This window comes from Manis javanica, chromosome 5 (genome assembly GCF_040802235.1).
Source record: "Manis javanica isolate MJ-LG chromosome 5, MJ_LKY, whole genome shotgun sequence".
NCBI lineage: Eukaryota > Metazoa > Chordata > Mammalia > Pholidota > Manidae > Manis > Manis javanica.
In genome coordinates, this window is record NC_133160.1 from 15,437,318 (window position 1) to 15,463,943 (window position 26,626).

At 46.2% G+C, this 26,626-nt stretch overlaps 1 protein-coding gene across 14 annotated transcripts in view; it reads left to right on the forward strand.

The window, feature by feature from the left end:
* PTPRT (protein tyrosine phosphatase receptor type T) overlaps positions 1 to 26,626 on the forward strand; it is a 970,716-nt gene that overhangs the window by 229,360 nt on the left and 714,730 nt on the right. For all 14 annotated transcript variants that reach the window (XM_073236577.1, XM_073236581.1, XM_073236583.1 and 11 more), the window contains exon 2: positions 25,181 to 25,306. In XM_073236577.1, the coding sequence (XP_073092678.1) occupies positions 25,181 to 25,306 (126 nt within the window). The remainder of the gene's footprint in view (positions 1 to 25,180; positions 25,307 to 26,626) is intronic.

Genomic DNA, 26,626 nt, shown 5'->3' on the forward strand with positions numbered 1-26,626 from the left:
TTATCTGGTGGCTGGTTGCAATTGGGGAGGAGGCCCGCCTGCCTCAGAGAACTGCTGTGTCAGTGCTGCAGAGAACTGCTGTGTCAGTGCTGTGGGCAGGTGGCCTGTGCCATTAACTGCGCAGCAGGTGGTTTTCTTTCCAGTGAACGAATCCTTGGAAGGGGCCCTCGGAGCAGAGGGATGCCTCACTGAAGTTTGATCACGTCCAGTGAGTGAGTATTTTGTCCAGATTGGTTAGTGGAGATAAACAGTTCAGCTGATCATTTCTAAGACAAAGAATGGAAATTTGGGTTGATCCATGTCTGGCCTTGTCACAGGTGAACAAAGGGACCTCCAGGGCTTACCTAAGCCATTTGGGGAAGAGTGGGTCTTGGCAGTAAGGAAATTCCTAAACACAGAAGTTGGGGTCAGGGTGGGGGTGATTCTTAACTCTTACTGTCTTCCAGGAGCACAGGACTCAGGGGGAAGCTTAGCATTGTCATCAGCAAGCCCTGTCCTGGCCACCAGTCACTCTGTTGCATGAATGGCAGCCCTGGCTGACTTCTCACGACTGGTCGCCAGGAAAGAGAGAGTGATGGCCCTGGACCCTGCCCAGGCAGGCTTCCTGCACCTGAATGGGAAGGAGGCAGGAACCTGGAACTGCGAGAAGAAAGAGCAGGCCAGACAACTTAGGCACCTGAGCTCAGGTGGGCAAAGAGGTTGCAGAAGCAGAGAGATGCATCTCAGAGACACTGTGAGTCTGCCCACTAGTCAAATGTAGCCTGAGAAATGGCAAATTTTACCAATCAAATGAGTCCCCCAAGCCTTGCAGAGGAAAAAGCCCTATAGGAGGATGGAGGATGAAGGAGCAGAGGTCATCATTCCCAGCCACTGCACCCCGTTTCACACTGCAGCTCCATACCTCACCAGCTGCGTGACCTCTGAGGGCAGTTTCTTCATCAGTAAAATGGGGACAGTGACATCTGTCTCACCTTGCAAGCTCCTAAGTACATGAGAGTCCCCCTTCCCTTGGAACTGATGGGAAGGCAGGAAGCAACGCTATTTCACTGGTTAATTGTTTAACTTTTCTGAGATCTTCCTTTGGTAACAAGCCAGCTCTAGTGAGGCAAATAGCTTTTAAAAACTACAACAATTTATCTGTCTCCCACAGTAAAGCTGCAGACACATTAGGACGAGTATTCTTGGGGACGCTGCATCCACTACTAAAACATCATGGCGATCTTCTAACACTTTAATACCTCAGTGCTGCGTGGAGCAGAGAGTGTGGGTGAATCAGGTCCTCACTGGGCGGATGCACCCACACCACCTCAGTGGGCAGGCTGGGGAGCAGCCAGGCCTCACGCACAAAGCCCTCGTGCAGACTGGAAGGCAGCTTGCAGTGGGCCTTCCAGCTCAGAAGTTGGCTGTTGGGGGAAGAGACCCCCAGGCCTTAACTTACAGCTGGGCAGGCCTGGTATGCGTGTTCCAGGAGGCTGAGCGCATCCTGCCATGGGGGCCTCTCAGCCGTGCCATTAACTTTTTAATAGAAGCTCAGATTTCAAAGCACATCATACATTGCATTTGGACTCCCTGAGAGGCCCTAAAATGGCAAAGGCTGTAATCCTGGGAACAATTTTCTCTTTGCTCTGACCACAAGACATTAACAAAGACATTAGCCTGGCCATTTCCCTTGGATGGGCCAAAGTTTTGGGCTGCCTCTGTTTCCTTAATAATTGCATCTCTTTTTTCCTCTTTACTTCTTGGTTTATTAAGTCATTGGATAGCACATTTGTGCAGTAGGCCATTTAGGGAAGGTAGGAAAGGGTACCCTAAGGCCATGTTTCCAAGCCCCTGCCTCACGTAAATTTGGTGCTGTGTACTTTTTTTTGAACTGTGTTTTGTAAGACCTAAAACATGTACCAAGGAAGGTACACAGAATAACATAATGAGCCCTCATCACCTGGCTTCAACAATTGTTACCTCATGGCCAATTTTGTTTCATTCATATTCCTTCCCACTTATCTGTTATGTATTATTAATGTCATTTTTCCGTTATCGTGCACATTCCTTCACATGTCCCCTTGTTGACAAACCCGGCCTCACCCTTAACTGGTAACTGATCGTTTGTGCCTTCTATAATTTTGACTTTTCCAGAATCTCAGATCCATGGAACCATGTGTTATGTAGCTTGTGAATCTAGCTTCTTTCATTTCACATAAAGCATTTGATATTTGTCCATGTTGTTGTGTGTATCATTAGTTTGTTTCTTTTGATTGCTAAGTAGTATCTCCCAGGCTTTCGAATAGGATTCTAAGGCCCCAAGGACCTGTGGAGACGTCTGGCACTGCCTTTATGGGTGATTCATCCGAATATACGCAGTGGGCCAGGCTTCTGAGGAAGAGGGGATTTGAACACAGGTAGCTAATCACGTCTCCGTGAATTGACATGACAAAAGATGGCACCAGGCTGGCAACTGGAAAAGGGGCTACGCTTCTGCCTCACACTCAGACTAGTTTCTAGGAGGTGCAGTGATGGGGTTAGATTGAAGAGGTTCACCTAGGGTTGATACCAAATCTCTTCCCTGAGAAAGCAAAAACAATCCTGGTTGTGAAATCTGTCATAGGACATTTTCACAAATTAAGATGGATGTGACCATCAAAACAAAACAAAACAGAAACTCACATATCAGCCCCAGTAGTGCATTAAAGGAATAATATGGCACTATTCAACAGGGTTATCCTAGAACTATAGGGAAGATTCAACATTAGGAAATCAAGTGATATGTGTCACATTAATAAGTCAAAATAGAACAGCCATGTGATTAGTGCAATAATCTCAAAAAGGCTTTTGATAAAATCCATCACCCATTCTGGTTTAAAAATTAACAAGCAAACCAACATGCCAGATCCTCTTGGCCACTAGAAATTGAGAGAGGAGTCCTTGTAATACTAAAGAAACAACAAAAATGATAAAAAAAAAACTTTTCTAAATCTAAAACTAATGTCATCCTTTGCTATGAAAAATTAGAAACATTGAATGACAACATGAAGCCATATTAAGACTAAACTGTCTGGTACTCCCATCACTCAAAATGAGAAAAGTATAAGAAATAATGGCTGGTATGGGTTAAACTGTCTCCAGAAGAATATATTTTGAAGTTTTTACCCTTAGCACCTTAGAATGTTACCTTATTTGAAATAGGGTCTTTGAAGATTTAACTCAGTGACGCTAAGGTCATTAGGTGGATCACCATCCATTAGGACTGGTGTCTGTCCTTATGAAAAGGGGAAATTTTGATGCTGAGACAGACACTCTCAAAGACAAGGCGCTGTGAAGAGGCAGAGAGAGAATGTTGTGTGAAGACGAAGGCAGAGATTGGGATGATACGCATCTATAGGCCAAGGGACACCAAGGATTTTCAGCACCACCAGGAGTTGGAGAGAGGCACGGACCAGGTTCTTCCTCAGCCCTCAGAGGGAACCAGCCCTACCAGTGTGTTGATTTCTGATTTCTAGCCTCCATAACTATAAGACAATACATTTCTGTTGTTCAAGCGACTCAGTCTGTGGTACTTTGTTTTATAGCAGCCCTCGGAAACTGTAACGGCTGACATTAACTGAGTGCTTACTGTGTGTCTGGCATTGCTCTAAGCACTTTATATCCATGAACTCTCCTTTTAGTTTTCACAACAATTTTGTGAGGAAGAGATGATTATTTTGATGTTCTGTTTATGGGAAACTAAGGCACAGAAACATTGGCACACTTTTGCACGGCATTTAGCTAGTGAGACATAAGGCAGTGATTTAAACTCAGTCTATTCTGTGAACTAATATCTAACATTACCGTTAATTATGCCATGTTCAGATCCGTAATAATTATAGCATCTCGGTACTGATATATTTAGACACATAGATCAGTGGAACTACTAGAAACTCAGACCAATGTATATATAAACATTTAACATATATAGTTATCCAGAAGTAGATAGATTATTCAATGGTGCTGGAACAACAATGAGTATTCTAAAAAAAGTAAAATAGATTTAGATTCATATGCCACATCATACATTAAAATCATGTCTGGATGAATTAAATATTTAAATATATTCGTAATTTAACAAGAGAATCAAAAGCTGATACACATGAATATTTATTTCTTCTGTGGTATCAAATACCAGAGTATCAGACATTCTCTGTAGGTAATTCTGCCAGTGGGGGAAATGACTTATAGATTTTATTTTATACTCCATGACATCCATAAGGCAAAGATGATTCAGAGGTTAAAAGAAACTAGAGAAATGCTTATAACTAAAAATATAGAAAATAGATTAATATCTTTACCATATTAAGAGCACTCACAAGTTAGAATGGATAAACATCCCAGTCATACAATGAGGGAAGGATATGAGCAGGCAATTTGCAAATGAAATGAAGAAATGCCCATGGCCAGTTGAACTGATAAAAATCATACAACCTCAAAAACTTAAAATAAAACAACTTAGAGCAGTTGGCCTTTTTATTTCACCAATTAAATTTACAGAGATTAAAAACAGCGATATTTAGTACTGGTAAGGATGCAAAGGAAACAAGCAGTCTTACACATTGTAGGTAGCGGTGTTAATTGGAACAACTGTTCTGTTGGTGATTTGACTCTCTCTCTCTCTCTCTCATACACACACACACACACACACACACACACACACACATATATGTGATTATGCATGGCCTTTGACCCTGGGAATTCAACTTGCAGAACATTTTCCTAAGGAAATCAATGTGTATGTAATAAAGTATGTATCTTTTCTTTATGAATAATAAATTAAGAAAACAACAAAAGTAAGAAAAAGGCATTTGGTTTAGTATATTATGGACATATGGGATGGTAACCATAGAACAAGGTTTTAGAAAAACATTTGGTGAAAACAGTTTCGTGAAAAGTATTCCTGATACAGGTATGTAATTTAAAAGCAGGTTGGAAAGCTTGATGTTCATTCTGGTTCCAATGTTTTTTAGAAAATAAGATTATCTATTAGTGGAAAGAAAAATCTCAAAAATCCATAGATCATGATACAAACAGTGGTGACACTTAGGGTTTACAGAGGTGAGTTTAGAGGAGATTTTGTTCTTAAATTTTTCCAAATTATTTGCATTTAGAACATATTATTTTTTGCAGCTAGAATAAAAGTAATAAACTTGTCATATACATACACACACATATTTATGTAAATATATGTAGGTTGCCCCTATATAATGGGCACATCTTTCAGCTGTTGATTACATCAAAGATGCCATGTGGTTGAATGTATTGTTGCTAGTAGGAATTTTGAATGTTTGTGATATTAGGGTAACCAGAACTGTTACTAGTTAATATCTATCAACAGTTATAACTTATCAAAATATGGGTTGTTAAATTCTGAATACATTTTATGGGCACTCAACTCCTATTAACACTAATAATAGCTAATATATATTTAGCTCCTAAAATGTGCCAGAGTTCTTCTAGATTCTTTTCTTAGATGTTTATTGTTTCCTCTAGTTCCCGTAAGAACTTCTGTGAGGGTGTGTGTGTGTGTCTGTATTCCAGGATTCACAAAGTACCTAAGAGAAATATTAGATCTTTTGGAGGGGGCACCATGATTTAAGAAAAGGTTCTTTTGTCAGTAATTTCAAAGAAGACTTTGTGTTCTGTAACCCTCACCACTTCAACTTCATTCTTATATGTGTGGCGGCCTCTTAGAAATCTCTTGTGGGTATCAAGGCTCCGCTGAGGGCCGGGAGCTCTGGGGGGCTCAGCAGGGTCCAGACTCAACATTTCACTCTCAGTGATCTGTGTGGGTGGATCCTGGGGCAAATGTAGACTCCCTGGGGAGTGGATGACATGAATGTCCTTCAAATCCACCTCCCATCAGCATCATTTCTCCTAAATTTTCAGTAAGAACTAGATAACAGAGTTTCCCTATCTTATATAAACTTTATTACTTCCAGAATAACTAGAAGGCAACAAAGGAGAGTATGACAATTGCCATTGATTAAACTATTGAACACATGGCCGCATCCCAACAAATGCCTGGCATATAAGTTTTGCCAACCAGGGGGTCTGGCTCTGCTTCTTAAGGTTTGCCTTGAGGAACCTCCCAGTGCTGTTGGGAAGCTGCTGGGAGAAATCTATATAAAAGCTCCTAGGAGATCAGGATAATTCTAATTCAGTTGAAAACTGAATGCAAACAGTTTTCAACTCCCAAGTGTTGCAGTTGTCCTGCGCAATGCTTAGAGTCCATGGTCTGGGGCGCATCATGTGATATGACCTGGAGCATCTTATGAAAAATATTTTCAACCACACAACCAGCAGGGGCTGAAGGGGATAAAGTAATCAGCTTTACTGTATCCACTCAAAGACACGAAGCTGTGATTGAGGCACTGAGGGGGCTGCAATAGAGAAAAGAAAAGGGGAGGAATGGGAAAATTGACACAAGTTTGACATGCTGATTGGCCTCAGCATGTTTTAGCAAACTGGGAAAATGAATTACAGTATTCTGCTAGAGTTGTGGACAATAGCGATGTTTTCTGGCACAGTTGTTGAATGTGTTTCTCTCCAAGGTAAAATCCAAAGTGTTTATATGAAAGTAACTGAATATTGTTGAATTTTATAAATTTCGCCCCCACCCCCGGGGCTGCACCATCTTCTGCTCAAGGTCTGGGCCTAAGTTAGGAAGGTGATTTGTGCAGCCACACAGCCATGTGGCACTGCTGCACGTGAGGATACAAGGATATGATCATTTCTGGAGCCATGTGCTGTGACCCTTTTGTGCTTCTTGTGTGGGGGTTCAGGGCCTGCACCTGTGAAGATGCTGAGGGTCTCTTGCTGTCACATCACCCTTCCCAAGTCCTGGGAGGGGAGGGATATGATCAGATAGTCATACATTTTATGCAAGTATCAGAAGTAAGGTAATTTTAACCACACTTGGTTATGACTGTTGTGAGATTCCCTCTTAACTTTCTCTTCATCATACCTTCCTTTTAGGGGCCGAGGGGTTGGAGGGGAGCTTTTGGAGTAATTAGGGGCATTTCAGGGATCTAGACAAGTGGAAGTTGAAATGTAGTTTGGGTTAATGGGATACAAATAGTGTGTGTGTGTGTATGTATATATGCACATACACACATATATATATACACATACATATATATTTCATATATAGTATATATGACATAGCATGGGTACGATACTGTAGTATATAGTATAGGTTAAGTGGCTTGTCAAGGTCACCTGGGCATGGGCTGGGCTCTAAATGTTCATCGCCCATACTTTGTGCTCCTTTCTGCCTTCATGGAGTTGCAGCTGCTCATGGCCAGAGCCCTGGAAGGTGTGGAAGGGCTCTCTGCCGCAGCCCTCCACAGGCTTACCCCTCTGAGAAGTGTCTATACGCTGGCTGGTGGCACAGGAGACCTCTCTTGAGGGTGAGTCTGCCGGACGTGGGGGGGACACTGTATAACCCTCTTGACTGCCCTGCTCAGGTGCTGCTCTCTGTCCACACAGGAAACTCATTGAGCCATTGCTCATGTCTCTCTCTCTGGGCCCAGCCCTTACCCTTCAGTTTTGGGGCTCTTCTAGATGAGAGAGGACCAGAGCGTCTGGGGAGAACAGGTTAGAGGGGAAAAAGTCCAAAACAAATCAGATTAAAAAATAAGTGTATGTAGAGCATAATGCTGTTGATGCCAAGGGGGCAAAGGGCCCGCTAATCGGGCTGCCTTCCCCTTTCCCACAGCCCCCCGACATCCTGGCTGGCAGGTACTGCCGGGGCTTCCACAGTTTCCCCGCTTCCTCCCATACCCTGTGGCTTTCTTGGGGAGGCCTTCTGGGGGATGTACCTTTCTGGCACTGGGGTGGGTCCACATCGTCTTGCATCCTCTTGGTTGGCGAGAAAATACCATAGCAATGTGGCTCCACATTTGTTGTTTCCTTCCTTCCTTTTTCCTTTTCCTCTGTTGCGGTTGGAGGGTTTGATACACGTGCATTTCAACCACCATCTTTCTCACGAATGCTGGTTTTTGGTCTGCTTTTTGCATTTTTACTTTCCCTGGAATCCGTTATTCACCCACAGGTCTGTCATCCAATCTTATTTTCTTTTCCTTTCACCTTAGGCGCTCTGTGCGGCTTTCTCCTCCTGCTCCAAGGCTGGGTCTCTTTGTGCCCTGTTGAGGATGGGTAATGTTTTCTAAAGTGTACTTCAGGCCCCTCCTGTAGTAGGTCATTTTTAGGGGTCTTCTCTTCATGTATTCACGATGATTTCTTTCCTTTTCCTCCATATTCCTTTTAAAAATTTACTCACAATAGTTTTTTCTTTTCCTGAAGATTTTGTTTTCCAACTGCAGACAGGAGGCCGCACGGAAGAGACCCTCCAAGTGCCTGGAGCTGTCCTTACTCATTAGGGGGCCGGTGTGTTTCTAATCTCGGGGGCTGACACCTGCAAGGAACACATGGACTGCCTAGTTAATACTAGGCAGATGAGGTTTAACTTCTTTCCCCCAGTATTATAACATGGGAGTAACAAGGGTGGTCTGCCATTGCACTTTTAAATCCATTTCAGTTTCCTCCAGATGCTGGCGATAGTTTTATTGTGAGTCCTTGTTTTTGGTTCTTTTGGAAATGTTTACTTTTCTGGTGTTTTTAAAGACACGGGAGTGAGGTTCGAGAAAGACTGCCAGGAGCTTCCAGCCAGATCCATTTCAAATGTACTATGACTCAGCCAAGGTCAGCAGCCAGCTGCTGGCAGAGCCCAGGCTGTAATGCACAGCTCCTGTCCTCTGGGCGAATCCTCAATATTCCAAGACTTTCTGGTGCTCTTGTCCTGTCAGGGCCTGAGCTATCGTGGGGTTTAGCAAGACGGCTTCATGGGAAGTTCATTTCTGTTGCAAAGAGTTTTAGCCTGAAGTGGAGTCATGCTGGTAAGGGCTGCACTCAGAGGATCTTCTGTGTTGGGGCTTTTAGATTATAAAATAAGAGTATGTAGAGCAGAAAGTTGCCGAGTGCTTGCTCCAGACTGAGAAACCTGTTGTGCTCTGGACATGAACTCCCAAGCACTGGAGAGGCCGAGATGAGGCAGCTTCCAGGTACTGGGCCTGATGTTTGTGCTTCAGAGCCCTGCCCTGCTAGCTCCTTTTGAAATGTCCATCAAAGGCCACTTCCTTAATTACTGGGAGAGTGCCTGCTTCCCATTTGTGGGTGCCTCTGTCTTGGAGAGCTTAACCTCTCCAGGGAACGAAAGTGTCAGTATTTGAGAGAAAGAGTGCACAGACTTAATGATTTAATGGGAGCACATGCTAGCAAGTCTCTAATTGCAGGTGCCCTAGGCACCATCACTCTATTCCCTGAGACCCCAGAACATGCTGAATCCACCTCTCCTACGGGATTGACCCAGTTGTGGCATCCAGATTATTTGAGCTTTAGCTTAGTTGAGGCTCCTTTATGCTCTGTCCTTAAAAACACCTCATTTCACATTAATGCCCATTTAATGGGCCGTGGTAGATGAAGCCCAGCTGGCAACCACAGATAGATTTGCCAAAGCTTAACTGTTCTGAGGGAGCTTCTCATACCAACTATACTTATGATAATACTCAGATTTCAATAAATATTTTATTTACACACTTACCAGTATGATGATTTATATAATGCTGGATGCTATTGTTGAGTTTAATTGACTGTATGGAACCCTAGTTTTTACTTTATGTAATTAAATGTTAATCTACTTGTAAAAATTGAGTACATAAACCAATGTCTGTCCACCAGTCCGAGAGATTTCTGAGGCTTTTGTATGGAAGCCATTATGCAACAGAGAGATGATGGCCTTTGCGGGGAGCAACCAGTCAGAATCCATCCAAAAATGCAGGGAACTTGGACTGAGTCTTTCATTTGTTGGATTGTCCACTTCTTCATCTTTAAAATGAGAATGAGTTATTCCTGGATGATGGAATGGTTGTCAAGATAAAGTGAGGTTATAAGGAATGGTTGGCCTGATCCCTGGCAGAGCATAGCTGCTCATGGGTATCACTTTTTTACATCCACTTCATGGATGTGTTTATTGAGTACTTACCATGTTCACGGCATTATATCTGACAAGCCAAGGTGGACACCTTCCTGCTTTATTTTTCTCCATGTTTTCACTGTCAAGTTCCCCCACTAGAACATGAATTCCTTGCAGGAGGGGCACACAGCTGTTAATCCATTATCAGTCTCTGGTGCCCAGAATAATGTCTGGCACACAGTAGTAGGCACACAATATAGGATTAATGAATGACGTTCAAGCATGGGTTGTATTAATTCAGAGAGGGTAATAAGGAAGAGTGAGAAATGACCCAATTGGAGACGTTTGCTAGTTTTCTTTTTAATATAAGAGACGTTATGGTCTAGTTGAAAGAGCTTGTGCTTTGAGGTCAGAGTGAAACTCATTCTGTTCCTGACTCTGCTCATTACAAGCTGTGTAGCCTTGAGGAAGTTACTTAACCTCTGTGAGCCTCAGGTTCCGACTCTGCTGAATCATAGTTGAATCCCAAAGAGTGACTCCCAGGGCTGCTCTAAGGGGAAATAAAGTAGTGGCTGTAAGGCTCCTGGTACTTCATTGTTCAGAGGTGTAGAGTGGGCACAGAAAGCTGATTTTTACCAAGGTGGAAAGAATTTTAAGCTAGGGAAATCTTGAAATGACCTGCAGATATTTTCTCCTGGGGGTTCTTGATTCCGAAGTGATTATTACAAGGGTCTGCTCCTTGTGGGGCCAGGTGGTCTCTCCTGAGGTTCCCCGAGCCGGGTCACTGATGGAGCTGAGGTCGGGAGTGTGGCCAAAGGCAGCAGCAGGGCCCAGAGAGCCATGTGCAGACCGTGTGCCTGCATGTGACCCTGAGCCACCAGGACAGTGAGTGGAGACCCGGGAAGCTGGCCTTGCTGGGTAGGGCCTGTGCCCCGAAGTGCAGGGTGTGCGGCTGCTTCTGTTTCTTTTGCCTCTGAAAAAAATTGTATGTTGAAATTAAGTCACTTGCAGAAAAAGAGGTTTTTAGAAAGCCTGATATTCCTGTAGTGATAATGGCATCACTGGTCCTTCGGTAGTGTGGCCCTGTGACTTAAGAATATCATGTTTGGAGTAAGACTGCCTCGGTTCAAACCCCAGTGTAGCCGTTTCCTAACTGGGAGATTCGGGGCAAGTTATTTAACTGGTTCTCAGGTTCACTGTGCACAAGGTGTGGGTAGTAATATTACCTGTGTCCTGGGGCTCTTTGAGGGCCACACGGGAGAAGCCATGGGCCCAGCCTAGCCCGGTGCTCAGCTCATGGTAAGCACTCCGTAGATGCTAGCTGCTGTTGTTATTGTTCCCACTTTACAGATGAGGAAATGGAAGCTCAGAGAATTTTTTGAGACCTGAGGTCTCAAAGGAAGTGCCAGACCTAGGCGTGCACCATGCTCTGAGGCCATCCATCTAACACTGCTGACACCTGCCTGCATGCCACTGCAGTCACAGGTCATGAGGCACCGGTTGTATTTGCCTCAAACATCAGAGCACTGGGCTCTCTGTAAGTCCTGAGGGTGCCGGGACCCGTGCTTCCTGCCCTGGGGGACTTAGACTGGTGGTGGGAAGACTCAAGTGATACATGTAAATGAGAAAATTACCAATCTCAGTTCCCGGGGGGCTGAGCCCCCACACCATGCAGCATAAACAAAGCAGTGTGATGGAGAAGGACTGGGGGAGGCAGGAGGCTGTTTCCCAGGAAGGGTTAGAGAGGCTTCTGGGAGAGGTGGCATCAGACTCCGATGTGTAAGGTGCCTGAGCCAGCCGTGTGAAGCCACATGGAACCCTGACGGCAGGGGTGGACAGGCAGGGGGAAGAGTGCGTGCAGAGTCCCCGAGGCCATCAGGAGTGTGGCTGGGGCTTCAGGGGCCTTTGGAAGATGCTATGTCTCCTGCTGGAAGGCAGCGCAAGCCCATCCTTTCTCTGTAGAGGAACCTTTACTTGCCTTTTCCCTGACCGGTAAGCCCTGTGGCCATTTCTCTTTTTTCACTGCTCCCTCAAAAGTAAAAACAAAAAAAGCATTGCCGTTGTGGGAGGAAAGATGTGGTGCTGCTCCGGCTCCTGCGTGGGCCGGGCTCTGCCGGGGCCCGGAGGCTGGGCCACAACCACTCTGCACCCCCTGCAGCCTTCTCCTTCTCAGGCCTGCCTCCCCACCTGTAAAATCAGGAGCCACCCGGTGACCCCTCCCCTCTTCGAGATGGGGAGCAGCGGAGCCCCTGAATCTGTCCCCAGGCTGTTTCTCAGGGGGAAAAAAGACTTCCTGGGTTGAATGGGGCTGTTTTTCAGGCTGGTAGGCTCTCCCTGGTCTCCAGACTAAGCCATCTCCACTTTAACTGCAGGCGACCTCTCTCTGCCCCGCCCCGCCCTCCTCTCCTTGGCAGGCCGAAGCTGAGGGCTGACCCCACACATGGGCCACTCCGTTGCTCTTTCCTCTTGGCCACAATGGGGTCATGATGCGTCACAGCGTCTGCTGTGATGCTGCCTGGAGCAGAGATGCCTGCTCCCCTCCATGCTTTCTCAGGTCAGCCTGCAAACTGATGCCTGGAAGGGGGGGGACATGTGAGAAGACACAGATCTGGCTGCCACGTCTGCTGTGGTCTCTTCTGGTACCTGCATGGATGTACAGACTGAGGACCAGGGCAGACCATGGCCAGAAACTGGTCTGGGCAGGGGGTGGCTGGCCCTCCTTGGTTCCAGCAACTGTAGCTGGGAATGTGGTGGAGGACACAGTCACTGTCTCATAGAGCTTCAGAAATTGAAGTGCCCTTTGAGAGTGTTTAACTTATCGCCTTCTGTTATATGCGGGGAATCTCTGGCTCTCACGCTTAGGCCATCTGCCCAAGGTCAAACCCTGTAAGTGGTGGATGGAGCTGGAATTCACCGTGTAGACTTAAGAGCAGGTCACAGTGGGCTGCTGATCTATCCAGGATGTGAAGGACCAACTCAGATGCTTTCTTAAAATGTTTTGTTGATGAGATTATGCAATCTGAATATAACATGTAACATAACTATCTTTCCCATTTCTAAGTCATACATTTGGATTAAACGTTAACAGATCCTTATTTGGCACCCACTATGTGCCAGGCGCTCTTCCATGTCTTTACAAATATTAAATTTATCCACTTTTCATAACAACCCTAACATATGGGCACTATTTCATCCTTCTTTTACAGATGGGAAAATCGAGGCACATAAATAACTTGGCCAAGGTCACACAGCTAACTGAAAAAAGAGTGGCAGAGCTGGGATGCTGGCTCCAGCGTCTGCATTTTTAGCTACTACCTATGTATGTCTCACTGGACAAAGAATACTGCCCACCCTCCATCACGGGCATCCTTGAGGGCCACTAAGCTCATTCAGCTCTCTGGTTTACATTTGGAAAAACCGGAGCCTGCAGAGGGAATGAGAGCATTAGATCAGGTCGTAGAATGGCACTATTTCTTTTAGCCCTGTCTTTCTGTTCCACTGAGGTGCCTCAGGAGTCCAAACACGTCTCTGGTCTAGAACACCCGGCAGCAAGTTCATCATTCTCCCTTGAAGTCCTTTTTCTAACTTCCACCTTTGTTGTTTTCATGCCTGGTTTTATTATAATGGGCCAAATTAACCTGAGCTGCTTCACAGAGTCTGTGGGAGAAAGAACCAAATGAGCAGATCGGACAGTTTCCCTGGTCCTTGGGGAATGCCCAAACCGTCAGAGAGACATCATCTTATTTATAATAAATCCACTGTTCAAAGAGCTTTAAAACATTTTTTTTTCTATTAGGAGTATTGTTTCTATCTGTTGAGTCCACGAGTGTTTGACATTGGATGACTTTATAAAACATTATACTAATTGGATTTATTAAAGCAAATAAATCAAACACTAATTGGAACGTGCCCTGCCATTATTTTTGCTTACTGACTTAGATATAATGGTGTGAAGGCCTTCTTATCATATTTGTGCACTTATTTAAACACCCCCTTGGCACACACTTTTGCAAATTCAATTAGATATTCAAGAAAGGAATTCAATTTATGCAAGGCTGGTTTACATTCATTCCGGGGGCAAGACTCGCCTACCCGAGATAGGCTGTTCACGATTAATAAGCCCCACTTAGATACTGCCCTGCCTTCAAAGCATTTGTTGGCACGAGGGTAGAATCTTGATGATTTGGGTACTTTATTGTTAAAATATGTGGGTTTGCAGAGCAGGGCTGGCTTCATGGGTGTGTGGCCCGTGCAGGCACTTGGGACCTGGCACTTGGATGGGTCCCATGTTGAGTTTTATGCTGTCATTCTCCCTTGCAGTCCTTTTTCTAACTTCCGCCTTTGTTGTTTTCATGCCTGGTTTTATTATAATGGGCCAAATTAACCTGAGTTGCTTCACAGAGTCTGTGGGAGAAAGAACCAAATGAGCAGATCAGACAGTGTCCCCGGTCATCTCGAAACTCTTCATCGTTTTTAAGCAGGAGGCTCTGCGTTGTAGTTCAGGTGGCACTAGGCCCACTAATTTTGCAGCTTGACCTACCTTGGAGGTTGCCCTGGTTCTCAGACCTTCTGGCTAAGGAAAAAGTTCTTGGTTAGAGAGATTCACAGCTCTGCCCCTGATTGACTGTGTGGCGTTGAGTATCATCTGCTCTGGTCTTAGTTTTCTCATCTGTGATGTGGGGTCCTACCCCTTACCTGAAGACCATAGCTATAATGTAGGGAAAGTGCTAACTTAAATCTAGGAAGCTCCTCTGGTTCTCATCACCTTGTATCCTGTGGGCCACCAGTATAGCTTTGGAAGGCAGTGTGAGACACGCTTGTTCCTCCGTCCCCCAGAAGGATGAAGAAACATTCTACAGCCAAGAAATGGGGAGGTGTCCAGCTGTGATCTCAACCAGATGCAAACACTCAAATAGTGAAACTCGGTACTTCTCTGTGACTGTGTTAAAATTGGAAACTTTTATGTTATTAAAACAATGGTTGGCACTCTATAGCCTGCAGGCCAACTCTGGACCTTCACCGGTTTCTACACAGCCAGAAAATGAAGAATGGTTTTTATGTTTTTAAATGGTTAGACAAATCAAAAGAAGAATACTGTTTTGTGATATGTGAAAATCATGTGAAATTTGAAGTGCAGTGTCAATAACTATTTATTGGAATGCAGCTGCACCCACTCTGTCTATTGCTTTTGGCTCTTGTGCTATGATGGTGTTGCTGAGTAGGCCATGGAGACCAGGGGGCCTACTGAGGTGGGGAGAATTCTCTGATGGCCCCCAAGATTCCTGGCACCTGGTGTACATATGCTGTGTAACCTTCTCTCTTGGGTGGGACTGTGACTAGGACATGTTAGTGACCAAGGTGGAGGAGTTTTGCAGATGTAATGAAGGTCCCAAATCAGTTGACTTCCATTAATCAAAAAGTTGATGATCTTGGAGGGACCTGACTGAATCAGATGAGCCCTTAAAAAGGACTGCACCCTGCCCAATGCAAGAGATTTGAGACGTGAGAGGGCTTATGGAGGAGGCCACAGGGCCAGGAACTGTGGCTGGCTTCTAGGGGCTGACAGTGGCCCCTCAATGGTGGCCAGCCAGAGAATGCAATCCTGCAACTATAAGGAACTGAATTCTGCCAAGCAGCACAGGGTGAGCTCCACAGAGGACCCGAGGCCCAGAAAGCAGTGCTATTCCCCTTGACATTATCTTCATGAGGCTCTGAGAAGAGACCCCAACCCAGCCTTGGCCGGACTCCTGACCTGCAGAAACCATGCGATAATAAATAGCTGTTGTTTTAAGTGCCTCAGTTTGTGGTAATTTGTTGTGTAGCTGTAGGAAACCAATACACTTGTAAAGTGAAAGTATTTACTATCTGGGCTTTTAAAGAACATTGGCCAACTGCCAAGTTAAAAAATAATAAAAACCGCTAGTATTACATTGCCCTCTCCTGTGCCCATAATCATTTAGTCCTACAACTTCTTGAGTCTGAGTGGCTCCCAAGTGTGAGATCCTAGGCATCAGGGAGGGCCCCATGCACCTTCGTGTTCCCTGCCTGACTTCAAGAACCTGGCTCCATTTCTTCTCCCAGCAGCTATGGCCTCCACTGTGAGTTATGGGGATAGAGCCTGTTCGCATCCCCTGACCCCCAAGATTGCAGATAGCACCTCGGGCCCAGGCAGCGATTTAGGGGCAGAAGGCCTGCAGGCTGACTCAATGCCATTCTCACAGGGATTGGGGGAGAGCTGAACACCCACCCATTTCCCTCAACCGAACTTCCTCTCAAGATCAAGGTTGTCACCCCAGTTCTTTGCCATGACAACCTAATATAAGGAGACTGAGCTAGTCTGGGTTCAAAGCCTCTCTTTGCCACTTGTGATTTGTGTGATCTTGGGCTAGTATTTAAATCTTTTTGTGCCTCAGTTTCTTTACTATAGAATGGGGGACAATGATCGTGTCTGTCTCACAAGGTGATTGTGATAATTAAAGGAGCTGTTGTTGATGAACACGTAGCAAGTGCCTGACGCATTGTTCAGTGCCTGACAGAGTGCTGGTTATTGTTACTGTCACTAGGTGAGATGTGTGTCTGTGCGCTAGCTTTCTGTCTATGTCTCTTTGACCTTGCTTGCACCATGATTACCTGGCGCCACTGGTATTGTGTCCATCACCCTTGCACAAACCCTACTCACAGTTTAATCCTGAGCAGTCTGCCTCTCTTCTGGACCTGTTGTCAATGCCCCCATTTCCCCTCTAATGGCTCCCTGGCCTCTGCATGTCTCATCTCACTCTTTTCCTTTAATTGGAGGCTGGTGGTTTCTCTTTGGTTCATCCGTTAACGTCCCTTCCCTCTCTGGATTCAGGCTTTCCATCTGCACCTGGCCTTTGCTCTTGAAAGGTCCAGCCTAAGTCAGAGCCCCAGATCCCTACCCTGCTGTGAGGCCTTCAAGGGGTTTATCCTGACCCTCAAGAGAAACTCAATGGAAGATAGACCAGCACCCTCTCTGGGCACCCCAGTATGGCTTCTGTATATAAGCACAGGTCCATTTTTTAAATATTTTATTAAGGTATCAGTGATATACACTCTTATGAAGGTTTCACAAAAGAGACAATGCAGTTATTACATTCACCCTTATTATTGTGTCCCCCCCCAATACCCCATTGCAGTCACTGTCCATCAGTGTAGTAAGATGCCACAGAGTTCCTATTTGTCTTCTCTGTGCTTCACTGTCTTCCCCGTGACCCCACACACACCATGTGCACCATTCATCATACCCCACAATCCCCTTCTTCCTCCCTCCCACTCCACCCTCCCCCACTCCTCCCCTTTGGTAACCGCTGGTCCGTTCTTGGAGTCTGTGAGTCTTCTGCTGTTTTGTTCCTTCAGTTTTGCTTAGTTGTTACACTCCACATATGAGGGAAATCATTTGGTATTTGTCTTTCTCTGCCTGACTTAATTTCACTGAGCATAATACCCTCTAGCCCCATCCATGTGGGTGCAAAAGGTAGGATTTGTTTTTTCTTATGGCTTAATAGTATTCCACTGTGTATATGTACCACATCTTCTTTATCCATTCATCTGCTGATGGACACTTAGGTTGCTTCCATATCTTGGCTATTGTAAATAGTGCTGCTATAAACATAGGGGTGCATATGTCTTCTTGAATCTGAGAGGTTGTTTTCTTTGGGTAAATTCCTAGGAGTGGAATTCTTGGGTCAAATGGTATTTCTGTTTTGAGCTTTTTGAGGAACCTCCATACTGCTTTCCACAATGGTTGAACTAGCTTACATTCCCACCAGCAGTGTAGGAGGGTTCCTCTTTCTCTGCATCCTTGCCAGCATTTGTTGTTCCTAGTCTTTTCTATGTTGGCCATCCTAACTGGTGTGAGGTGATATCTCATGTGGTTTTAATTTGCATTTCCCTGATAATTAGTGATGTGGAGCATCTTTTCATGTGCCTGTTTGCCATCTGAATTTCTTCTTTGGAGAAGTGTCTGTTCATATGTTCTGCCCATTTTCTAATAGGGTTATTTGCTTTTTGGGTATATGAGCACAGGCCCATTTTTAATGTACTCAACCATCCATTGAAAAATAGGTCAAGCAGACTATGGGCTAGATGCCGAATTAAGAAATCTGTGGCATGTCCCTGCTTCCATGGAGCTTTGGGGCTTGGAGCCAGAGGGACATGATCCTGTGGTCCTGTCTCCCCCTCCTCCTTCCTCCCCAGTGCTAGAGGTGCCCTCCAAGCATGCTGGGGAGGCTGCTGGTGGGCTCCCGGAGCTTCCAGCCATGTGTGTGCCGGGGAGGACATGTTCCTGCAGCGCTCATTGTGGCCAATCATGTTAGTTCCTGGACGTGTTTGTCAATGTCCTGGCCATGTAGGGCAACTCAAGACAAATTTCTGCTTTTGTTTTTATGTTTTGTCCCATTTTCTCTCTTTATTTAGCTCCACCACTGGATATTACAGTCACAGTGTTCTTTCCTGGAAACAGTAGGATGAGACTCAGATTCTGTGAACCCACCCAGAGTATTCCAGGAGGGGCAGGGCTGGAGTCCAGGGAAGTAGTCAGGCTTTGGTACCAACAGCCTAAGGCTAATGTCCTGGCTCCACTGCTTCGTGCATCTCTGAGCCCAGATATGGTGTCTGTAAAATGGGTGCAATCAAAATGGCAGGGCCTGTGATGAGGGTTCCATGTTCAGCTATCAATAAACAAAGGTGTTGCTGTTCCTATGGCTGATATCATCACTGTTTTTTCCTGAGATCCAAAGCTGGGCATGTCCCTCAGTAGCATTGATGACAGGTTTTCATGTGTAGAATTAAGCAAGAAATGCTTCTCTCTTAGACCAGAGGTTGACCAATGACAGCCATTGGGTAAAATCTGGCCCACCACTTGTTTTTGTAAATAAAGTTTTATTGGAACACAGCCACAACCATTTGTTTACATATTGTCTGCAGCTGCTTTTGCACTACAACGGCAGAGTTGAGTTGTGACAGAGTCAGTGTGGCTGCAAAGCTGAAAATATTCTGGCCCTTTACAGAAAAAGCTTATTGCTCCCTGTCTTACAGAGCAGTGGTGGCTGGACTTGCCTCCATTCATATACATACATATACAAACATATACTTACAGCGCTCAAGTACAGTGCCTGGCACATAGTAAGAGCCCAGCAAATCTTTAGCTCCTCTTCTAAATTTAATTCTCTTCAAGGATACACAGGATCATATCTGAGAAATGCAGAGGCAGACACATTTATATTTTTATTGAATTCTATTCATCTCTCATTTTCAAAAGAAGAGCTCATGTTTAAAAAAAAATTCTGATTGGCACTATAAACTTTATTTATGCTTTAATGTATCCTAAAGTATGTATCCTGCACTATTTTTACTTCCCTTACAGATGCTGATATGCTACACATTACCAAACCCAAATGGATTTTCAAAATCCAATTTCCTTGCTACAGTTTTCCATTTCTCTTTTGACTTTCTATGCTCGACTCACATCAGAGCATCTGGGGCCTTTACCACATTTTGACCTCAACCTGTGCAGGGAAATAGCTCCTCTGTCCAGGTGCAGGGAAATAATGCTGGGTCCTTGGCCTGTGGCTGCATTGCCCAATCCTCTCACAATGATGTGGGTCTTCCTCAAGGCAGGGTATGTGCTCGGAGGCTGAGCCTGACGCCTGAGGTGTGCCGAGGTTTATGAAGTTTTTGTTTTCTCCCAAAATGATTGTGATGCAGTTGACATCAGTCAGATGGGGCTGCTTACTCCTTGATATGGAATGAGGTGAATGAGTGTCTTTTGGGAATCTCTCCGATCATAAGTCTTCTGCATGTGGCCTGCCACAAACCCTTACTGAGATGGCTGGGAGCCTCTCCTGCCAGGTGTGTGGCACTGAGGAATGGCACGAAGACAGGTAAACATAATTTTGGAAAGGGCGAGGGGAGCAGCAGGGAGACTTGGGCTCATGGGTCTGGGTGTTTCATGCCGTGGGTCCCGGGGCAGCTCTACTCCCTCCTCCCGCTGCCCGCGGTGGCTCTCCGTGGGCAGGCCTTGGGCCAGCAGTGTGACCCTGCACCCCGCTGGCTCCCGTGAGGCCTCAGTTCTTCCTGAGCCTCTGGAATCCGTAACCGTTACCACTGAAGGTTCCTTGATGTTCCATCTTGCGCACCAGAAAGTAAAGGCCCAGAAATGAGGAAGGGATGTGAGCTGGAGGGGCTGGGCCTAGCTGGCAGCGTCACACTGTGTAATCTTGAGCTCACAACCACTCTCTTCTCAATCGACTGGGTAAGAGGAAAAGAATTCAGGGAGAATTGCTTCAAAAATACCGAGTAAGTGTGTTTCATCTCCTTCATAGCTTTTACAACTTATCTCTGGGTCAAGTCAGACCAACAGGGAGAGCTCTACACTGAATCGTATTAGGCCCCAATGAGTTGCTTTTCCTGAATTGTATGTTCAGGTGATGCTGTCACTTTATATTGAGAATGATTATGAGACACGGAAACACATGACCATGAAATTGGCCATGGACCCCTTGTGTGGATGTTGTTTCAGATATTGCTCATTATGGGATATGCATGGGGTTTCTGTTACCATCACCCCTGTGGAGAAGTTCTTAGGTAATCTGTGCATCTGGGATGGTTGTAATTTTCCTGAGAAAGTTAGCTTTTATTGTATGAACACAGAGTATTCAGTATCTAAACAGATTTTCCTTTTTCTGTTAGCCAGTGGAAGCTCTGAGTCGAGTATGTAACTCCCTCCCAGCAGGTGGACTTGGAGGAAACGCAGCGTGGTCCTGCAGCTCCCCTTCTGTCCTGCTTGTCTTTTGTTTCCTGTCTTCTGGTTGCTTTTTGCCATCGTGCTTCACGTACTCTGTTTCCTGCTTCTGTGCTCATCAGCCACTGTGGTTGGACTAGGGTTTATAGTGGGTAGATCAGTGCCCAGTTAGCCTCCTTTGAATGCAGTCCCATGAGCTTCAACACATCTCTAGGGAAGGATTGTTTGAATTGCATGTTATGTGCGTTTGTGTGGTTGTCTTTCCCTCTACTTTGCAAACTATGTGAGAGTAAGAATTGTATCTGTCAATTCTGTGCCCCTGCAGAGAACCTGTAAAAAAGATCCGAAGTGGTAAGTGATTCTAGGATAATCAAAGAATGGATTCTAATGGATGAGACCCAAACACTTTGGAAGCCCTTTATCTGCTTGATCCCTCTTACGACTTGTAAGTGAAAAACTTGGACTTTGGTTTTGGGGAATACTCTCTCTGATCTCTTAGAAAGAGCATGGGCTGTGTGATTAGGCCACCAGGGATTTAATCTTGGGTCTAACGCTTCAATTCTGTGTGACCTGAGCAGGTCACTTAACACTGCAATGTATCAATTACCTTGCACTTAAATTAGGGATAAGAAAAATCTGCATCACAAAGTTGTAGGGATTAAGTGAAAACAAATGAGATAGATCACGCAATCAGTGCCTAGTATATTGCCTGGCATGGAGCAAATGCTCCAGAGACCATGCTTCTTATACCAGGCAGGATGTGCACCGTTCTGCTATGGTAAAAACTAACCCCCAAGATGTCAGTGGCATGAGACAAGAAAGGTTGGTGTTTTGTTTCTGGTAAGTTGAATGCTGATACCACCAGTCAGGCAGCTCTCTGGGTAGCTCTCCTCCAAAGAGTATTTCATTAGATCCAGACAACTCTTTTCCTTTGATGCCACCTTCAACTACCGCTTTGAAGGTCCTCACAGCAGGGGCAGGTGAGAAGGGTTGCTTGTAAGAGGTTATTTTATGGGCTAGTCTGGAAGATGGGGGATATCGATTTGTTACTCATTTCTAGGGTTTACCATATGGTCTTCCCCAGATGCACGGTGGCCTGGGAACAGTGTCCTTGTGTACATGAGAGAAGACCCAGTGCCATACACATAGCGTTGTGTTGCCACACTTTCCTTCTCTAGCCCCGGAGGCTGAGCTCAGTGAGGATGCGCAGTTAGTCCTCCCAAGGCTGCGGGCTCCCCTTGCATATTAGGATCTGTTGTCTGTGGCATTGATCTGACTAATTTATATCCTACATGGCAAAAGCAATGGAGGGAGAGGAGGGGCCCCTCTCCAGACCAACTGGCGCTGCTCCTGCTGCTTCTTAAGTTGTAAATGGTGTGTGTTGTGCTTTCATATATGGGATGTTCACCGTTGTTCTGGTTAGAGAAGGTTTATAAAGGTGATTTTGGGAGGATCATTTGAAATTTGTCAGACAGCCAATGTAGGGATGGAGCTTTCTGGATAGAAGTGGCAAGTGTGAGACTAGAAGAGCAGGTCAAGGACAGGAGACCACTCTGGGCTCACTGTTAGCCACGTATAGCTTTGTCTGTGTTAGGAGTTCCATTAGCATTTATTGGTTCATTCATTCAACAAATATTTATTAGGTTCCTACTATGTGCCAGAGCTATTCCCAGCCAACCTGAAGCTTACTGTCTAGTGGAAGCTGGTTGATTGCCTCCCTCCTTACCTTTCAGAGGCCATCCTTCTCCCCTATATCTGGGGTAAAGTCTCTTCTCTCATCTCCTAACCTTTCCTCTTGTCTCCTTCCTTCCATCTTTGCCTTTTGACCCTTGCCAATGCACACTGGTCAGCTCCCCAGAGCACCAGTGACACATGGCTGTTGCGTGTAACTAGCTCTCACTGAAGAGTCGGGTGTCATGGACAGACAGGACAGGGAACCATTTCCAGCTCATAATCAGAAAGGCTTCCTGGACCACTACAATCTAGCACCACCCCCTACCTGTAGTCTTCCTAACACAAGACCGATGTGTGTGAGTGTTCCTTTGTTTGCTTGTTACTGTCAGTCTGTCTCACTAAATATTGAGAACAGACCCCTTTTATAAACCACTATAGCCAGGACCTAGTACTCTGTTGTATCTATATTCAATTAAATAGTTGTTTAATTAAAGCATGAATAAATGAGATCAAACAGATTTTTTAGTTTTTACCAACACATTAGCCACTTCCCATCAGGAAATTTCTCACTAGCCATCACCTTTGGTAGGTTTCTGCTTGTCATTGTGTTTCTTGGACTTCTCTCTCCCTCTCCTCTCCTTTTCTCTCTACGTGTCCACATAAACATCCCAGGTTCCAGTTACTTTGTAGGGCAAAGTTATAAATACTCTCATCTTAAGCCCCAGCCTCTGCCTAAACAGGTGTAGCCCTCCTTCCCCTTGCTGACACTCATTGGGGGGCGAATGGCCAGCTCTTCTGGGTTTCCAGGCACAGCAAGAAAGGAAAGTGGAGAAAGCTTTTATACAACAGGTTTTCCTCAGTGTGTTGTGACCATATTCTGTACCAGATCTGTCTACAGGACTTCCACCATCATAAGCAGAGGAAATCCCAGGTCTAGGGGGCAGGTAAGGGATTCTGTCCTTTGCAGCTCATGGAGATGATGGTGTGATGTGACATGAAGCTACAGACACAGGCGGGGCCAGGAAGGGATGGCTCCCCCATAGGGACTGGAGCCAGAGGCGGGGCCAGGAAGGGATGGCTCCCCATAGGGACCGGAGCCAGAGGCAGGGCCAGGAAGGGATGGCTCCTGCACAGGGACTAGAGCCAGAGGCGGGGCCAGGAAGGGACGGCTCCCACATAGGGACCGGAGCCAGAGGCGGGGCCAGGAAGGGACGGCTCCCCCATAGGGACTGGAGCCAGAGGCGGGACCAGGAAGGGATGGCTCCTGCACAGGGACTAGAGCCAGAGGCGGGGCCAGGAAGGGACGGCTCCCACATAGGGACCGGAGCCAGAGGCGGGGCCAGGAAGGGATGGCTCCCCCATAGGGATCGGAGCCAGAGGCGGGGCCAGGAAGGGACGGCTCCCCCATAGGGACCGGAGCCAGAGGCAGGGCCAGGAAGGGATGGCTCCTGCATAGGGACTAGAGCCAGAGGCAGGGCCAGGAATGGATGGCTCCCACATAGGGACCAGAGCCACACACTGAGGGTAGGGAGGGATGTCTTCTGTGTGGGGATCAGAGCTGCAGGCTGGGGGGTGGGGAGGGATGGCTCCTTTATGGGGATCAGAGCCACTTTTGGATGCATGATGGGAGTTTAAGGGAGGGAGATGGTGATGAGAAGAGATCTGAGTGTTAAGGAGACAGGAAAGGGGCCGTGGAAAGGTGGTCTGGGATGTGAGGCTGGGCCTGGGAGAGCAGTCAGGAGGCTGTGGGGGAACTCAGCCCTTGTGCTGTTTCTGCATCCTGCGGGACCGCCTGGGCTGTGCTTCCGCCTGCTCTCTGTCCGTGTGGATGCTTGCATCCTCCAAAGCCCCGACTGGTTCTCCTCCTCCGGGATGCTCTGGGTCACTGTTTCTCGGGACAGCCCAGCATTTCCTAGTTGGAGCCCCAGTTCATCCTCCATCATTCAGCCCCACATCTCTCCTTGTTACCTGGAGGGGACTTAGAGCCTATAGCATATGCTCAGTAAATCCTCATTGAAATTGAATTGACACAACTCATTGTAAAAGGGTGGATGGCTTGTAATTTGAGGTTAAAGGGTAACACTTTACACACTGTCAACATGGACTTTATTATCTTCCATTATCTTTTGCATGATTGTCAAGTTTACAAATGTGATTTTCACTCCATGAAACATGGCTTTTCAAGAACTGCTTTCATAGGGAAGGGGGTGGATATTGAGAATTCTGCACCAGTTACGTTCCACGTGTTACTCCCCCTCCTCCTCACGGTATTTTCTGTCAGGCGGAGCCTTCCCTCCATGTTACAGGTGAGGAAACTGAGGCCTAGAAGCCTCTGCCTGAGCCGACCCGGATTTGCTGAGCTGTGGTTCGTGTCTACTGCTGCTGGCCTCTGAAGCGGTGCCCTCTGCTGCGTGCAGCATCTCTCCACGTTGCAGGAAGTCAGTACAGAGGCATGCCCCCGCATTCACTGTTCCTACTTAGACTGAGACATGGCTGTTTACTTTGTCAGGGAGGAAGATGGGAGTCAGTGTTACTAGCCTTATTAATGTTTTAAATGGAGGGGCCTGCAGATGCCAGCACCTTTGCTGAGAGCACCAAAGCAAATATAAAAATCCAATTTGCTTGCCTTTTTTTTTTTTCCCCTCCAGAGTTTAACATTCAGAGCTATAAATGAAGAGCCAATGAGACAGGGGTAACGAACCAAGCCTCAGACTTGAGGATGTGTTTACCCATATCTCTTTTATCTGCAGGTGGCTGTGCCTTTGATGAGCACTACAGCAACTGTGGTTATAGCGTGGCCCTGGGGACCAATGGTTTTACCTGGGAGCAGATTAACACGTGGGAGAAACCAATGCTGGACCCAGCGGTGCCCACAGGTACGTGACCCACCATGTTTGAGACCACGGTGGAGATGGCTAGCTCTTATGGGGACTTGTGGGAAAATATTTCCTGTGGCTTGAGCTGTCTGAGAGGGCCACGGAAGGCTGTGTCGGTAGTAAGCTCCCCATCCCCAGAAGTATTCATACCAATGCTGAGTGAATTCTTAAGGAAGTGGTAGGAATCACATGTCACCTGGATTTAGGGACCTTTAGGATTTCTTTTAGCTTTGAGATCTTTAGCTACAAGCAGGACATCCCTGGGTTTGCTGGGGAGCTTGGTAACAGTGGGATTTGGGGGAAGGAAAGAACTTCTGAAGAATGGGGTCATTCCTTTCCTTCCAGGCCACATAGATACAACTTGTGCATATGTAGGGGAATCTCCACTGTCAGAATAGTACTCAAAAGTTAATGTCCTGACATCCTGAATGCCAAGCTTATCCTTACCCAGTGGTGCTAAAGGCCTAAGGAAGCTCCTGATGGGTACCTGGGTGAGGCGGGCCTGTGAGAATTACTCCCGATGTGTCCTGGGCGAGGTACGGTTGGGGGATGTTCTCAGGGAGAACACATTTATGGTGGTGTGTGCCTCGGTGAGCTGAGTCTTGAAGAGGCTTACGGGTGACACTAACCAGGAAGTTATGCTCTGGGAACATTAAGATCGCCTCTTTGGACAATATGGTCTCAAGTGCAGTTGGAAAGACAATCAGCTGCCCGGGAGGGGAGATCATTCCCTGGGGTTCCTCCCTGGTCAAGGACTCTCTCCAACCCATATACTGTCCTGTTTTTTTATGAACCCTTCCTGGCTCTCTTTCTCACTCTGGTCATTAAATGCTGGAGATCTTCAGGTTTGCTCTATACTCTGTTCATGTGTATTAGTCAGGGTTCTCCAGAGAAATAGAGCCAGTAGAATAGAGAGAGAGATACATATGAGGAGATTTATTGTAAGAATTGTCTCACACGGTTATGGAGGCTGAGAAATCCCATGATCTGCTGTCTGCGATCTGGAGAACCGGAGGGCCAGTGACGTAATGAGCTGGAGTGTGAGGGCCTGAGAATCGGAGGGCTGGGGCTGGAGGCCTGAGACCCAGGAGGGCCTCTGTCTGAGGGCAGGAGAAGATGGGCACCCCTACCTCCAGCAGGCAGCGGACTCTCCCTTCCTCTGCCTTTTCTCCCGCTCAGGCCCTCAGGGGTTGGATCATGTCCACCTACAGTCGGGGTGTGTGTGCCTATCTGCTTTACTCAGTTTGCCAATTCAAATGCTTATATGTTCTGGAAATACCTTCATAGACATACTCAGAAACAATGTTTTACTAGCTCTTT